At 29.2% G+C, this 15,579-nt stretch overlaps 3 protein-coding genes across 3 annotated transcripts; all 3 read right to left on the minus strand.

Moving 5' to 3' along the window:
- Window positions 1-6,005: 6,005 nt before the first annotated feature.
- On the minus strand, window positions 6,006-7,330 carry LOC148554503 (F-box protein At2g23160-like). Its single transcript, XM_088490350.1, has 2 exons — window positions 7,278-7,330; window positions 6,006-7,182 (listed from the first exon to the last, which is right to left on the minus strand). The coding sequence occupies exons 1-2, from the start codon at window positions 7,328-7,330 to the stop codon at window positions 6,006-6,008; spliced, it is 1,230 nt and encodes a 409-aa protein (XP_088346476.1).
- A 5,920-nt stretch (window positions 7,331-13,250) lies between these two features.
- LOC148554504 (uncharacterized) lies at window positions 13,251-14,447 on the minus strand. The gene has a single exon (XM_088490351.1). The coding sequence runs from the start codon at window positions 14,445-14,447 to the stop codon at window positions 13,251-13,253; it is 1,197 nt and encodes a 398-aa protein (XP_088346477.1).
- A 117-nt stretch (window positions 14,448-14,564) lies between these two features.
- On the minus strand, window positions 14,565-15,257 carry LOC107646330 (uncharacterized). The gene is made up of 2 exons (XM_088490352.1): window positions 14,945-15,257; window positions 14,565-14,572 (listed from the first exon to the last, which is right to left on the minus strand). Exons 1-2 carry the CDS (start codon window positions 15,255-15,257, stop codon window positions 14,565-14,567), a joined length of 321 nt encoding a protein of 106 aa, XP_088346478.1.
- Between the last annotated feature and the right edge of the window lie 322 nt (window positions 15,258-15,579).

Raw genomic sequence — 15,579 nt, forward strand, 5'->3', positions numbered from 1 at the left:
ACTTGACTTACAAAGCTCCTTAGAAACAATTACCCAATCAAAAAAGAATAACAGATTAGAAAAAAAATGCTTTGATTCTTAGATTTAGACTCACTAACCACAAAGAAACACTATATGTAGCCTTTAGTAGTACAAAAATAATTATAAAAATTAATTATTGCAATATCAATTTACCACTATGAAGTTAGTATCATATTTATAGCAATTAGAATTATAAATTTATGTTTAACTTTTTATATAATTATAATTAAGATATTTTTTAAATCAGTATAATTATGCATTATTCATTAAATGCGAATTGTAATATAATTCTAATAAAGATATTTTTAAAATAAATTTAGAAGAGAGAATAGTGCCTTTATTTTGAAAAGAAAATAAATTCATGAGAAATTGACACCTTACTTTTATTAGTTGGGAAAAATCCAATTTTAGAATATTAAGTAGATTATTTTATATAATTATAATAAAGATATTTTTCTAAATTGGTATAATTATGCATTATTCGTTAAATGCTAATGTAATATAATTATAATAAAGATATTTTTCTAAAAATAATTTTAGAAGAGAGAATAGTGCTTTCATTACACGAGAATAGCACTTTTTAAAAATAAAGATATTTTTCTAAATTAGTATAATCATGCATTATTTATTAAATGCTAATTGTAATATAATTATAATAAAGATATTTTTCTAAAAATAAATTTAGAAGAGAGAAGAGTGCTTTAATTACATGAAAATAGTACTTTCTAAAAATAAAGATATGTTCATAAATTAGTATAATTATGTATTATTCATTAAATATTAATTATAATATAATTATAATAAATATATTTTTTATAAAATAATTTAGAATAGAGAATAGGAAAGTTCATTTTGGAGGGAAAATGGAGTCATGAGAGATCGACACGTCACCTTCATTAGTTGGGAGAAAACCCAGTTTTAGTATATTAAGTAGATAATAATTTCCTAACAATCTTCTACTTGGACTATACATATATATTTTCCTGAGATAATCAAATCTTATAAATTTTATGCACACATCTGAATGTTATTTTCCTTATTACTTTAATAATCTGGTCTGTCTCATATATTAGTTATGAAATTACCACAGCTTTTATCACATTAGTGTCGCAACGAAACTACAATGATCGCCATACTAAAATACTCAACCATATAGATCAAATTTATATGAGAAAATTCAAAAATTACATGCAAAAATGATCTCATGTATGCCTATTTTCAACTGGTCCAACTTGAATAAAAATTTTATTTTATCCGATGACAGACTCAGATGAAACTGCAACGGCAATGCTTGGGCTTATAGCGACGGCAACTAAGTGATAAGTCTGTAGAAGAAGAAGAGAAGAACTTAACAGACTCACAATGAGAGAGAGAGAGAGAGAGAGAGAGAGAGAGAGAGAGAGAGAGAGAGAGAGAGAGAGAGAGAGAGAGAGAGAGAGAGAGAGAGAGAAAAGGGACTCGACAGGAGAAAGATGGCGACGGACTCAACAGCAATGGTAACGGGATAAGCAGCGATGGCGACATGAGCTGTGAAAGAAGATGAGAGTTATGAAGGGGTAGACGCGATGGGCTCAGCAACGACGATGACGAGAGTTATGAGGTTTCTTTTCAATATAATTAAAAGACAATTAGTAAGACATTCATCTTTAATTTTGTTTCTGAGTTATTCTTCACAATATTCATAACTAAATAAATTCTCAGTTGAAACAGAAAAAATTAATACCAAACAAATCAAGAAGGACGGTCACAAGAAGAAAAAGAATCCACTTTATGAAATTTGAAAGATTTTATTTAAGTAAAAAGTATTAGTAATAATATCTTTTTAAAAAAATTTTAATATTATTACTTACTTTTTAGTTTTTAGATATTAGAAATCATTAATATTTAGGTTGGACTAGACTTTTATTTATACTAGACTAAATACTAAATAAATTTTTTAAAAAATTAAATCATACTTAATGACTTATTACTATTAATTTTTTTTTAAAAAAAGTTGGGGTCCGAGACCTCCACTCGCTCTCCGATATATTCGTGCTTGATTTTATGTATTATCCCGTATAGAGTACGGGAACATACACTAGTTAATGGTACAAAAACCAAATACGAGGTTACTATGGTAATATATAATGTTGTAATCTATAAGTAATAATTTTTCGTTTAGATCTATGTTTTGATTATTATACTTTTATTATTCTTAGTAGCTATGATTTATATAAAAAATTACTTTATTTTTTTGTAAAATTTAAAATATATTAATCTCATACTAATAATATATTACTTTTTAAACATTCTGATATTCATAACAATAGTAGAGCTGGTTCAAGTAACAAATAGAATGGTAATAACATTGGTGAATATAAACTATTATTTTTTAAAAGCTTTAATTCATATTTAGTAAAACTTCAATTATTTCTAATATAATATATTACATATATCTATAATGCAGTGTATTATGATTAAGAATTATTCACTTAATAAATTTATACTATTAATTTAATGTTTGAATTATTTTTATTATGATACTATTTTAATGTATTCTAAGTTTTTATCATGTATTTATAATTTTGATGATAATCATTTTTAGAAGAAATATTAATTTTATTTTTTAATTTTTTTGGCCCATATAATATTAAATTATTTATATTAAAAAATTTAAATAATTTAAAAAATATTATTTATATGTTAATAATATATTTTTTAGATATTTAAGTATTAGAATTGGTCTAAATAATATATCGAATGATAATAAGTTAATAACTGTAAGATCCCTAAATCTAATGTTAAAGGTAGCATTTGTTTTTGAGATACTGAGACGAAAATTGGAGAAGTAAAATTCAATATTATATTTACTGGTTTAAAGATTAGTATTAAAATTTCAGTCTTCGTCTCTAAAATTTCAGTATTTTAGGTAGCGTTTGGTGGAGAGACAGAGACGAAAAGACTGAGACTAAGAGATAGAAACTAAGAGATAGAGATTGAAATAAATCTCAGTATTCTGTTTGGTGCAAAATAGAAAACAGAAATTGAAATAAAAATGAAACTCTAATTTAATTTGCACAAAGGATAAAATTGAAATTAATTAATTAAAATGAGGGTATTTTAGGTATAAAATGTTATTAAAGTTTTAGTCTCCATCTCTAAAAATTTTAGTCCCCTGTGTCTTTACTTTTTGGAGGTACTGAAATACTGAAATTTTTGATATAGAGACAGAAATTTTAGTAAGTCTCTGAACTAACAAACATGATACTGAGTCTCAATCTCTCAGTCTCTGTCTCAGTACCTCAAAACAAACGCTACCTTAATATCTCCAAAAGATAGGAACATATGAGACTGAAATTTTATATGACAACAGAGACTAAAATTTTAATAACACATTTTATTCCTAAAATGCCTTTAATTATCACACCTCTCACACTTTCTTCTTCTTTCACTCCCTCTTTCAACACACGGTCACTCATCATCATCATCATCATCACCACCATCATCATCATCATCATCATCATCATCGCTAGCCTCCATCTAGCACCTTTCCTTCATAGCCAACCACCCCTCCACTGAGAACCAGGGACGCACAGAACCAGCGTGGTGTAGCTCAGGAGTCTGTATCACCATCAAAGAGCCCTAACGGAAGACACTGTCTTATCGCTGCCGTCAGGACCACCACAATCTCGTGGTCGTGTGTTGCAACTTTTGTGGCCTCATCGTCGACAGCTCAGTCAAGAAAAAGTAGCCAGCGACTTGCCCAGGTTCGTGCGTCATTGTCATCTCTTGCCCTTGCTATTGCTGTTTTTTCTTGTCGACGTCGCCATCTCGCCTCCTGTGGCTGCTCCTCGATGTGGTTAGTGATTGTGAGTCCTTGTTCCCTCTTTTCTAATTTTCTCATTCACAATTTCTTGCCTTCTTCATCCAATTAATTAATTTGCCAATTTGCTATAATTTTAATAATAAAGTTGATTTAGGTTTTAAAATTTTGATAAGCTAATTAATGTTCTATTTTGCTATTGTTGTGATTGTAATTATAAAGTTGATTTAGGTGTAGTTATTATTGTGATTGTTGCTGGTTTGCTGTAATTATTACTGTTGGTGTTGATTTTTTGTGGGCTTCCTCATCGTCGGAGGTGAAGTCGATGCCAAGGAGGAGAGTGGCACCGACGAGATGGGGTGATATGATGGAGAACCACTGAAATTCGAAAATGAGAAAGGCGAAAGTAGGGCTGACAATATATACCCTACCTGCGCGTACTCAATCCAGACCAACCCGTTCGGATAGGGTTGTCTATCCGACCCGTTCCGGGTAGGGTGATGCAAATTTGCCTGCGGGTAGGGTAGGGTACGGGTTTAGGAAATACCCTACCCTACCCCACCCGAACCCTTAATATATTATATAATATATATGTAAAAGTTATGTATGTAGTGAAGAAAGTGAGTCTTGTACTCACAATCTTCTTATAAAAACTTGAAATAATCACTAAGTTAGTTGATGATCATATTATTTGTAATTTTATGTTGGATTTTTTTAATATTTTATTATTTTTAATTTGAACTTAGTTTTTTATTTTCTATTTTATTAATATATATGAAATTCGGAATGGTTGAATTTTATATTTATTTAAAAAAAATTTTGTTTTTGCAAGTAGGGTAGGGTTTAGAACTTTAGGGTGCAGGTCGAGTAGGGTTAGGGTTGAGAGATTCTCAATCCGTAGGTAGGGTAGAGTAGAGTTTTAAGAAAGTTTTCAACTCGCGAGTAAGATTAGGATAGAATCTAAACCCTGCCTTATCCTACCCATTGCCAGCCCTAAACGAAAGAGATGGAGAAGGAAAAAAAAAAGAGAAACTAGGATTCTGTTCTTTTTTTTTTGTATTTTTTATTTAAAATAATAAAAGTAATTTAGTCATTTTATATATTTCGGTCTCTATTTTTATTTCAAATCAAATAGGATATTAAAACATAATTCAATTTTATCCATTTTACACCAAACGCAATACAAAAATTTATTTCAATTTCAATCTCCTAATTTTTATTTTTCAGTAAGAATTTCTCTTTCAAACACTACCAAAGGGCTTTCCTTTTATTCATCCTTTTCATCTTCACTTGAGAGCCTTAGGCCTAGGTTGCGTGCCACATTCTCGTTAGTGATTAGTAATCCTTGTTTAACAAAAAAAAAAAAAAATTTAACCATACTCAAATTATTTATAACACTAGCTTAATTAGCTGTTTCCTTAATTTTCAAGATTATTAACAAAAAATGATTGACTTTAAGCCATCTCTTATTAGCATCGACCAGTACTATTATTCTGGTACTCAATTATCAAGATACATCTTCGTTAATTTCTTTTAATTATTTTGACTCGGTATAATGCAATTATTACAATAATATGTATCTAGCTATATAAATCAGATTATTATGGAGTATGTACTTAATATGGAAGGATAGTAGATTGATGCCTAGTTCTTGATTTAGTAATGAATCTCTTACTCTTAATTTCTTGTACCTCATTCTTTATTAATTCGATGATTGAATTTTAATGTGCATGTAGTAAACGATAGTAGTTAATATATAATTATTCAATCAAATTATAAATATATTAAAAATTAGTCTCTAATTAACCATTTTATATACAAATACATATTTTGCATTTTATAAAACATTCTTTTATATTGCTGTAAATAAATTTGATTATCCTAGTAACTTAATTATTTAGTTTTTTATTTTTTAAAATTTAAAATTTAAAATTTTATTTCGTTAAAGATGATTAAACCAATAAATTAAAACAGAAATTACAAGTTACATTGAATTAATTTAAATTATATTTTAAATTATAATAGTTTAGAAAAAAGAATTTTACTAACAATTTTGCAAACACTATTGAGTAACTAGAAACAATAATTAAGCAACCAAAATAAGATGTGAGCGAATCTAAAACAATTAAACATAAATTTACTGTTAATAAAAAAAATCAAAATAAATTTCTTTTTTTTACAACTAACAAAAAATAGAACTCAATTTAAAAGATTTTTTTTTATCTAATGAGTAAATATTCTGCACCTCTACGTTATCTCCTATGATAATGTTTTTCAGTGGGATAAGGGTAGGAACATGGCCAAGCACTTGAAACTTGCCATGAACCTTGAAATCATACCAAGGAGTCCCAAAAATAATAAACTCTTGATTTTCACGATCAAGGTAGGCCATACAACTAGGTAACTGAGATATGGTTATGGAATACTGGAAGATGGGAGTCCAAGATTCTCCAACTTCATATCTTTTCATCATCCATATTGAGATAAGCAGTTCATCAAAATACATGAAGCAAAGAGAACCCCTAAATTTTAATATGGTGCCTTTACCTTGACTCTTGGGCGTGTAAGAGAAGAATTGGAACTGCTCTGTGTCAAAATCGAAAGCCCATATTGAGTAATTTCTATCAACATCTCTACAAATCCAATGAAGTGCCCCATTAAAATAGGTAGGATGTTTGAACACATGTGTCAAATACTTGGGATAATCTACCTCAATATTTATCCATGTCGATGTTCCAACTGTGTGCATTTCAACAACCATCCGATGATCATGTTTAAAGATATGGATTCTCATTACCTTGTATTGGTTTGTTTTTGGGTGAAAACCAAAACACCAAGATATTTGCTCGCAGGGTGTCAAGATTGGAGGTTGTTTTGGAAGTCTTATGAACACACCTGTTATTGGGTTGCAAACAAATGAAAAGTCACCTTCCTTTGAAGAACTCATGAAAAAAAGACCATTACAAGAACGCACATGAAGAGGAACTCTTCTACTCTGAATTGATTTGGGATTAGGGAGAAAAATCTCAAATTTAGGATCAAGTTTTATACTGCTACTATTATTGGGTTTCAGGACTTCAAACAAATTGAGGCAGAATAGATTATTTCTCTTTTCATGCCATTCAATTCGGTCATATTCAACAAGATGAAAGATTCTTGAATTCCAGCGTCGGATCATCATAGTAGGAGGTGTATAAGTAAAGAGTAACTTAGCAAAATTTGTATCAGAAATGAATGTGTTCCAATGCTTGCAAACACATCTACAAATAAGAACAGATTTTATGGGAAGTCTGACAAAGATGTCAGTAATTATATCGACCGGAAGATTGGCAAAACAAGACCTTCGTATTTGAGATTTCCTGACAATTAAGTATAAAATAATTTAGAGAAAGAGAAAGGAAAAATTCTCGGTATTATTTTGTGTTACTCCATAGAAAAACAAAATATAACTTACCTCACCCGTCGTGCAAAGAAGCATTGGAAGAGAGATTTGATCAATTTTTCCATCACTCTCACGTGGCAATGATTGTTGGGAGAAGACAAACACCTGATGATTGAAGCAAGTAAAGTTGATGCTTTCAAGGAGAGTTTATTGATTTCTATAACAACTATGCTAGTTGAATGTAAAAATCAGTTACAAAGTACGAATATAATTTATAAAAAAACTTTTAAATAAATTTTTAAAAAAACCACAAACAATACGATTCTTAGGCTGCTTCGATTTTTTAGGAAGTAATTCAAACTTCAAATCAAATTACTTAATTTTGACTTTATTTTTAGATTTAATTATTATATAAACCTTTTAAATTTTAAATTTTTTCTTTAAAATATAAAACTAACATGAGTTAATACAAGACTAAATAAAAGTAAAAAAAAAAAATTCAAGTTTACTCATTTTATGTTTTATAAATATAGATATATAATGCATGAAATAAATGAAACAGCTTAATGATAATAACTTAAATCTACTATAAAGTGATAAGGGTATAATAGATACTGTATGCAATAATTAAAAAAAAAAAAGGTTAAGAGTGATATGGGTTGTTACAAAATAGTTATGCATTTAGGTATAGTTTCCTTACGCTCCATCTCGACCTATATATATAATCATCATCAAGTCTAATATAAAATCCAATCTTTTAATTAAATTAAAAATATGTTAAATTAAATTAAATATCATAACGAGTAAAAACTAAAAAGTATAAACTAACCTAAACTAAAATTAAATACCATAGCAAGTGAAAAAATATATAGACTAACCTGAGGCTCACCAGAAAACATGTTAAATAGGGTTGTTATGCTTGCTTGGATTTTCAAGGAAGTACCGGTTATGCCAAGAAGTGGTGCAATGGGTAGTAATTTGGATAAAGAAAATTGAGGGCGGGTTACTGAAGCTAAATAATAGGGAATATGCGTGAAGGTGGGTGTAAAATAATAGGAAAAGTTGTTGAGGAATGTGTATGGATTTGTTGCAATTGGTTTTTGTTTATGGATAAATTATTATCTTTGTTTACAAATATTCAAAATGCTAGGAAAGATATTCATAATAAAAATGAAATTTATCTTATACCATTATATATACTCATGAAAAATAAGATTATTTTGATAAAATTATGTATACTCTAGAAAAATATTAAAATTTTTTAAAGGATCTAAATATTTTTGTTCATAGTTCAATTAAGTTCTATTTTGTCACAAAAAAAAAATTAAATTTTATTTTATAAACTTTACATATTTAATTTTAATTTGAGTTATTCTGATGCAATACTTTATTTAAACTTTTAGTATTTCTTTCGAAAAAATAAATTCATTTTTTTTTGAGTTTATCTGTTCTTTGTGAATGCTACCATTGACTTTTAGTATTCTTTTCAATTCAGTTCAGAATTTGTTCAAATGATTGCACCGTTCTTCCTCTTGTTATTCTTATCGAAGTTCTTAAATTCAAAATTCTTTCTTAGAATTACAACTTGATTCCCTACCAACCTTGCTGTTGTTTTTATTCAAATTCTTTTTATTATGTACTTAAAGTATCTTTTAAGGTTTTTGATAAAATATTTTATCCTTAGCCTAACTAATTTTTCATTTTATAAATCTTACATAATCTAGTTTGACTTGAATTTGTTTTAATATAACGCAATATTTACGTTTTTACTAATTCTTTTGAATTTTGTAACAATTTCTCGGTTCTCCTCTATGATTTTTATTGAAGTTCTTTGAAATCAAAATTCTTTTCTATTTGCATTTTAATTTTTTTTCTGGCACACTTTATGACTTTTGACCATCCTTATTAGTTGGTGACTCGAACCATTCCTTCATATTCTTGTAAACTTTGTGCTCCTCTGATTTGATTTCAGTTTATTTTAATCTAATTTATCACTATCCTTTTCTTGTCTCTTTTAGAGTTTTTAGATTCAATATTTCTCATTAAGATGCGAAATGATTCTTTCTAGAGCATTTCTTTGTGCCTGTACATTGTTGCCTAGCTGCGACCTTACGTCTCCTTCCAAATTTATGCGAATCTTATCTTTGTTGTTTATTTTTTTCCTTCTCAAAATTTGTATCGCTTTGAACATACTCGCGCTTATCCCAATGTCACGCGTGGTCCCTAGAGATAGAAGCTGATGCGTTAGCTCTTCAGGGAATGTCTGGTGAATAAGGAGGTGAACCTTATAAGTTTGAGAAGCCGTAAGTTAGGACACGAGTTCGGCAAAGAAATGCCATTAAGAGGATGCTCGATTTTTCAGTAGCTCAATGCTTGTAGGATGACGACTCGCGATAAATAATAAGATCGATTGATTAGACTGCTACTTGATGATGAGTGAGTTTAAAATCTTGATTGAGTTTGTTGGAAGTCAAAGTTAACAGTTGAACGTAGATAAATATGAGAATTCGAAAGGGATAGAAGTTGAGGAGCTTTTTCATGTAAGATAAAAGGTTGGAAATGATGTTGGATATTCGAATGATTTTAGAATAGAGTGATAAGCAAGTTTGGAAGCAGTAAAATTTTTTATTTGTTAAACGAATAAGAGTGAGTAACACCACCCATATTATCTTAACACAAATCCATTGAGCTTATTTTGAGATTTTTGTACCTCGTTATGTCCTCTTTTTTCTGTTTTACCATAAGTTAAAACTATGAAACTTTTTATATCTAAATAAATTTTTAGAACGAAAATCTTTATAAAGTGGAGAGAATGTATGACCCAGAACTTTTAAAAAATCTTATTAAGAGCTAATTTAAATTAATTATTCATTAAAAGACTTTATTTTTAAAAATTATTTTATTAAAAATAATTCAATCAAGTTTCGATAATTAAATTAAAAATTTTATTTAATTTTATAATTATTAGATAATTTTTTATATTTAAATTATAAAATTTAGTAGTTATAAAATAATAAAAATTTTATATAATTTAATTTAAATAATTAAAATAATTGATTGAAAATTAATTAATAAATTATTGATAAATAATAACATTTTAAAAATAATTTTAAAAATTAAATTAAATTTTAAATTAATACTTTATACCCTAATTTAATTAAAACAAGTGTAATTACCCGTGCCATGCACGTGATAAAATTGAAATTATAATTTTAAATTGTTGTGTTAAAATTAATTTCAATTATAATAATTTAACTAATAAAAAAATAACTTGTATGCATTGTTTTTCTTTTCTTAATATAGTGTTAATTTTTTTTTTACCAAAAATATGAAAATTCGAACTCGCAACCTCTTAGATGAATATGTGGAGTTTATGCCATTTGAGCTATTACTCATTGGCTTAATATAGTGTTAATTGTATTAACTATAAAATAGTTATTTAATCTACTTTTTTTAATAAATCAGACATATATACTCAATATGACCATAAATAATCTAGTAATACTTAAATCCACCAACAAAGTTTTATATGTTGGTTTACTGTGAAGTAAGAACATATCAAAATCAACTCAAAATGAAAAACAAATTAATAGAGAATACTAATGCAAAAAGTTCTGTAATAAACAATAAATAATTTAAACCTACTGAATAACAATTTCATGTTATTCCTTGATACTTGCAAAATATATACTTGAAACAACACTGTATCAATGTTAGTATATAAAATTATATGATTAACGTAATTATAAAATTGTTTATTAGGAGAATAAAATAATACGAATTTTTATGATAATTTTAATATTCTCAAACTATTAATGTACAATAAGAATTCATCAATTAGCGCCTAGAATTTCTAAATTTTTTTAATTGATAGTAATAAGTTTTAATAAATAAATAAATTTAGTAAGACATTTTGTTATTACCTTTTCATTATAGGCTCTCAAAAACTTCTCTATATACCACATTCATCGTGCAGTTATCTTCCAAGTGCCCATGATCTTGCAACAGCACTCACATACCATCTTTACTCGTTACCCTTGATAACGCAACATACAATTGACTATGGGTGAAAACTGGCTTTAGAAGGTAAATTCCAACTTTCGATAGAGTTTGTCTCTCGGACTTATTTATTGTCATTGCAAATGACATGATAATTGGGAATTGTCTTCTTTGAAACCTGACCGGTAATGTTTCATTATTTGGAATTAGATTCAGTCTTGGGATAAGAACAATACTCCCAACTTTGTTACCAGTTAAAATCTTGCATTCTATCACATGATTTCCCATTTTTCTAACTTGCATCCTCGTTCCATTGCACAAACCATTAGTCTGGTCTATATTCCGCAGCAACATAATAGGAGCGCCAACCTTCAGAACCAACTTGTGTGGTGGTAGACCTAAATAATTTATTCCATTTAGAATCTCCGGCGAGAAAGCATCTAACTCAAATTCCATATTTTTCTCCTCAACACACACAGAGTCTGAAGTTAAGTAGACTCTTTCTTGTCCAGGTAACTCTGCAGTCATCTTGTTGTTGACATCAGTGACACAATCCAGAGTTGGTGCAAGAATTGCTCTATCCTTGAAATAATTTTCAACGGATAAATTGGATAACATATCTGGATACACAAAATCAATGAGGTCATCCAAAGCTATCTCAGAGTTCTTAACCAAAATGTCAAATGGTATATGAACAATCGATTCATTATCTATTGTATCACCAGCCAAACCATCACCAATTTTGAGTAGCCATTCTGCAAAATCTCTGAGTTCTTGTATGTTGTTATTTTCACTTAGTGACAATCTCATGTTTTTTGTAAGTTTCAAAACCTTACAGTTATGCCATAAATATGAAGAATTAATAGAAAACTGAATTATATCTTGCCTTGAGCCTCTGGAAATCACAGGTAAAATTTGTCTAAAATCTCCTCCAAGAACAACAACTTTACCTCCAAATTGCAAATGAGCATTATACGAATCTGAGCACCTTAAGATGTCTCTGAGGCATTTGTCTAAAGTTTCGTAACAATACTTACTTATCATTGGAGCTTCATCCCATATGATTAATTTGGACTTGGATATTAACCTTGCAAGAGGACTTCCCTGTTTAATGCTACACAAAGAATCTTCATTTATTGTCAAATGAATTTTAAACCTTGAATGTGCAGTTCTTCCATTAGGCAACAGAAGTGCAGCAATCCCACTCGAAGCAACATTTAAAACTATACCTCCTTTAGACCTAATCGAGCATGATATAGTTAACCATAAGAATATTTTTCCACAACCACCTTGACCGTATAAGAAGAAAAGTCCACCTATATTACCGCTAACAGCACTAATTATTTGATCGTATGCAAATTTCTGCTCATCAGTTAGTCTTTCTAAATACCCACCTAGTTCATTCGCAAGAGCATTAACGTCAAAGTTCAACTCTTCCATTATAATTCTGTCTTCTAAGCTGGACACTAAATTTTCTGAAGGATATGGCATTCCACAATATTCTTTCAATGACTTGTCATTTGATTGGAGCAAATCTTCAATTTTTGCAAGTGCAATATCTTTTATTTGAACTTCTGACATGATCAAATCTATATTTTTTCAATTTAAAATAACACAATTATTTGAAAAATTATTAAATTAGTCTCTGGCAAAAAATGTTTGAAATGCATTGTTGAATGATAAATAACACTCCTTGTTTTTGGTTTAAAAAATGCTTCATTAGTAACATGTCCCTTTAAAAAATATTATTGTGATTAACATGGATATCAAAATCATTATAACATACAAAAAAAAGGCACAAACAACCGATACAAATGCAAGTATTGGAAGTATGTGGATTTAGTTACGGTTTCTTAGATGAAATAGATATGATTTACAACAATGAATCAAAATTTGTATTAAGAGGAGGGAGTAAAGAGAAAGAGAAAAAGTTAAAGTGAACACCAATAAACAATTTTCCATATGTATGATAATGTTACTCCCAAAAAAGACATTTTGTTAAAGAAAATCACTCTTAAAATTTCTTATCCAATATTTTTGTTATAATTATATGCTAATTTGAATTCTAACATGGAAAAAATTGTAATAGACTATATTTACCTTCCATTTGCAGTAATCTTCTTTGTTCATATAGTACATTATCAGAGAGAAAGTTTCAAGTCTTTTGCAAACAAAATCTGGTCTACTCATGTTATTTGATGTTAATAAAACAACAAAAAGTCTCCTTAAAAAAGTTGCAGAGTGCCATGTTCCTGCTTCAGAGATTGCATTAATGAATTCTCTGTCATCCTGCAACAATCCTAGAGCATAGCATGCATCTTTGAAGGAGTCATAAACGACACCATCAACTGTTCTTAGATTGCTGAAACTCGTGCATCCCTTTTGAATGTTCAAAAGTAGCCTTAGATAGTAATCTTCCTTATTCATTGGTGGTATATGAGATATCCTTCCTATGGCATATCCTTGCTTTCTCTGAGTCCACATATGATGCTCTCCATTCCAAACAAATTTTGTTGAAAACTCAGAATAAGTCAGATTTCTTGCATTATTATGGACTTCATTTGCTTTGAACCATCCAATCAACATAGATTTCTTGAAAAAATAAGTCTCAACAACCGACTGAATTGTATCGGTATCTTTGTAAACAATTGGCATATCATCAGGAAGATGGAATGGCAATCTTATTACTGCTGGTTCCTTCATTTGAATAGGATAACCAAACAATCTCCATGCAGCTTCACATGCTGATATATATCTACAATCATAATAATTACGTATTTCATCTACCTGAGATCCATTGTTTTGATAAAATACAGCTGTCACCCTGTCATTACCCTTGTGAAGATACTTGAACAGATATTTGATTGCTGAAGTTTGGCAAGTATACTCAACATTGATGTGACATCCAAATTTTAAAAGAAGACCGGCATTGTATGGAACTATGAAGGAGTTGTCAACCTCAACATTTTTCTTTGATACAGTTCGCCCATCATCTCTTCTTTGATATCTTGGAAAGCCTGCTTCGTCAATAATTGTCCTATCTCTGAATGCTTTGGGAAAAAACTTTGAGCATTTACCATTGATCATGCATTGGCTCTTACTATTTAAATGACCGCATGGACCATGAATCATATATTTCTCAACAGCAGCATACAATTTTGGATTTTCCCCCCTATTTGGAATCTCTGTCTTAATAACCTTGTCTATGTCATCAACAGTTCGTGGTTTTGATTTCGGATGCATGAACAAAAGAAGATGGGTGTGTGGTAGACCTCTCTTCTGAAACTCTATAGTTAGACAGTCTGCAAATTTAAAGATATGATATTACTAATAACTTGGACAAAGTAAATAAATATTTATTCAAAAATCTAAAGCATATAAGATCAAGTGCATTGCAAACAAATCAGATGGTGTGATTTAAAAAATAATTGATTCTAAACTAAACTATATAAACCCAAGCGTGTAGTGCGAATAAGCATGATAAAGTAAATAGGAAAAAATTATACTAAAATAAAATCATATAAAACTATATAAGTGTACCATACAATGAGCTTGAGGTAATACAAACAATATAGATGCACTGTAATACACTCAAGATAGTACACTATCGAATGATCATACCATGTATGTGCTATATACATAATTGTTTCTTAATAACGATAGTGTACTATACAATGAGTGTACTATAGATAATATAGATAGAGTAAATAAAAATTCGTAGGAAGATTAGTTATACTTACATCCAATAATCTTTCTAAAGAATGTTCCTTTCTTCAATTCCTTAATTAATTTATCAACCTTCAACTTGAATATTCTACATAAGATGTCTGGTATATCCTCTGCATGGAGTCCTTGAGATGTTACCTCTCTTTTTATCTCATTCCATTTTGGATTACATGTCATAGTGATAAAGTAACTTGGATATCCATCATATTTACATATTGCAAAAGCATCCTTGCAATTGTTAAACATGTACCTTGAACCACCGGTAAAGCTCTTTGGAAGAATAATTCTTTGTCCATTGTTAATGGCATTAGTTTCACCACGAACCATACACTCATGCAATTGCTTGAACTTGCCTAGCCTCAAGTTGTTTCGATCGTAAATATAAAAGCCGTTCTAACTCAACCATAGTGTAGGTATCTACTATAAATTGTTGCAGTAATCTTCTTGACCACAAAAGGATCTGAGACTCATTAGTCCTTCTTTAAAGTCTGTATGCGAAGAAGTCTCTCATGCTTATTGTTAGTCTTTTCTTAGTTTTTCTGACATTTGGTCGAGAAACAGTAGCTATATGTAATCTGTAACCATCCTCACCGTATGGAAACAACAAAGGATATTGAAGAGCAAGGTACATTGGATGTACTACTTCTAT

This window comes from Arachis ipaensis, chromosome B6 (assembly GCF_059453495.1).
Source record: "Arachis ipaensis isolate K30076 ecotype BB chromosome B6, ASM5945349v1, whole genome shotgun sequence".
In the NCBI taxonomy this organism is placed as follows: Eukaryota; Viridiplantae; Streptophyta; class Magnoliopsida; order Fabales; family Fabaceae; genus Arachis; species Arachis ipaensis.

Coding starts and splice junctions, on each gene's coding strand:
- LOC148554503 (XM_088490350.1), bottom strand. CDS start 7,330: ATGGAAAAATTGATCAAATCTCTCTTCCAATGCTTCTTTGCACGACGG. Junction 7,183..7,277: donor TTCTTTGCACGACGGGTGAG/GTAAGTTATATT, acceptor CTTAATTGTCAG/GAAATCTCAAATACGAAGGT.
- LOC148554504 (XM_088490351.1), bottom strand. CDS start 14,447: ATGCATCCGAAATCAAAACCACGAACTGTTGATGACATAGACAAGGTT.
- LOC107646330 (XM_088490352.1), bottom strand. CDS start 15,257: ATGGTTCGTGGTGAAACTAATGCCATTAACAATGGACAAAGAATTATT.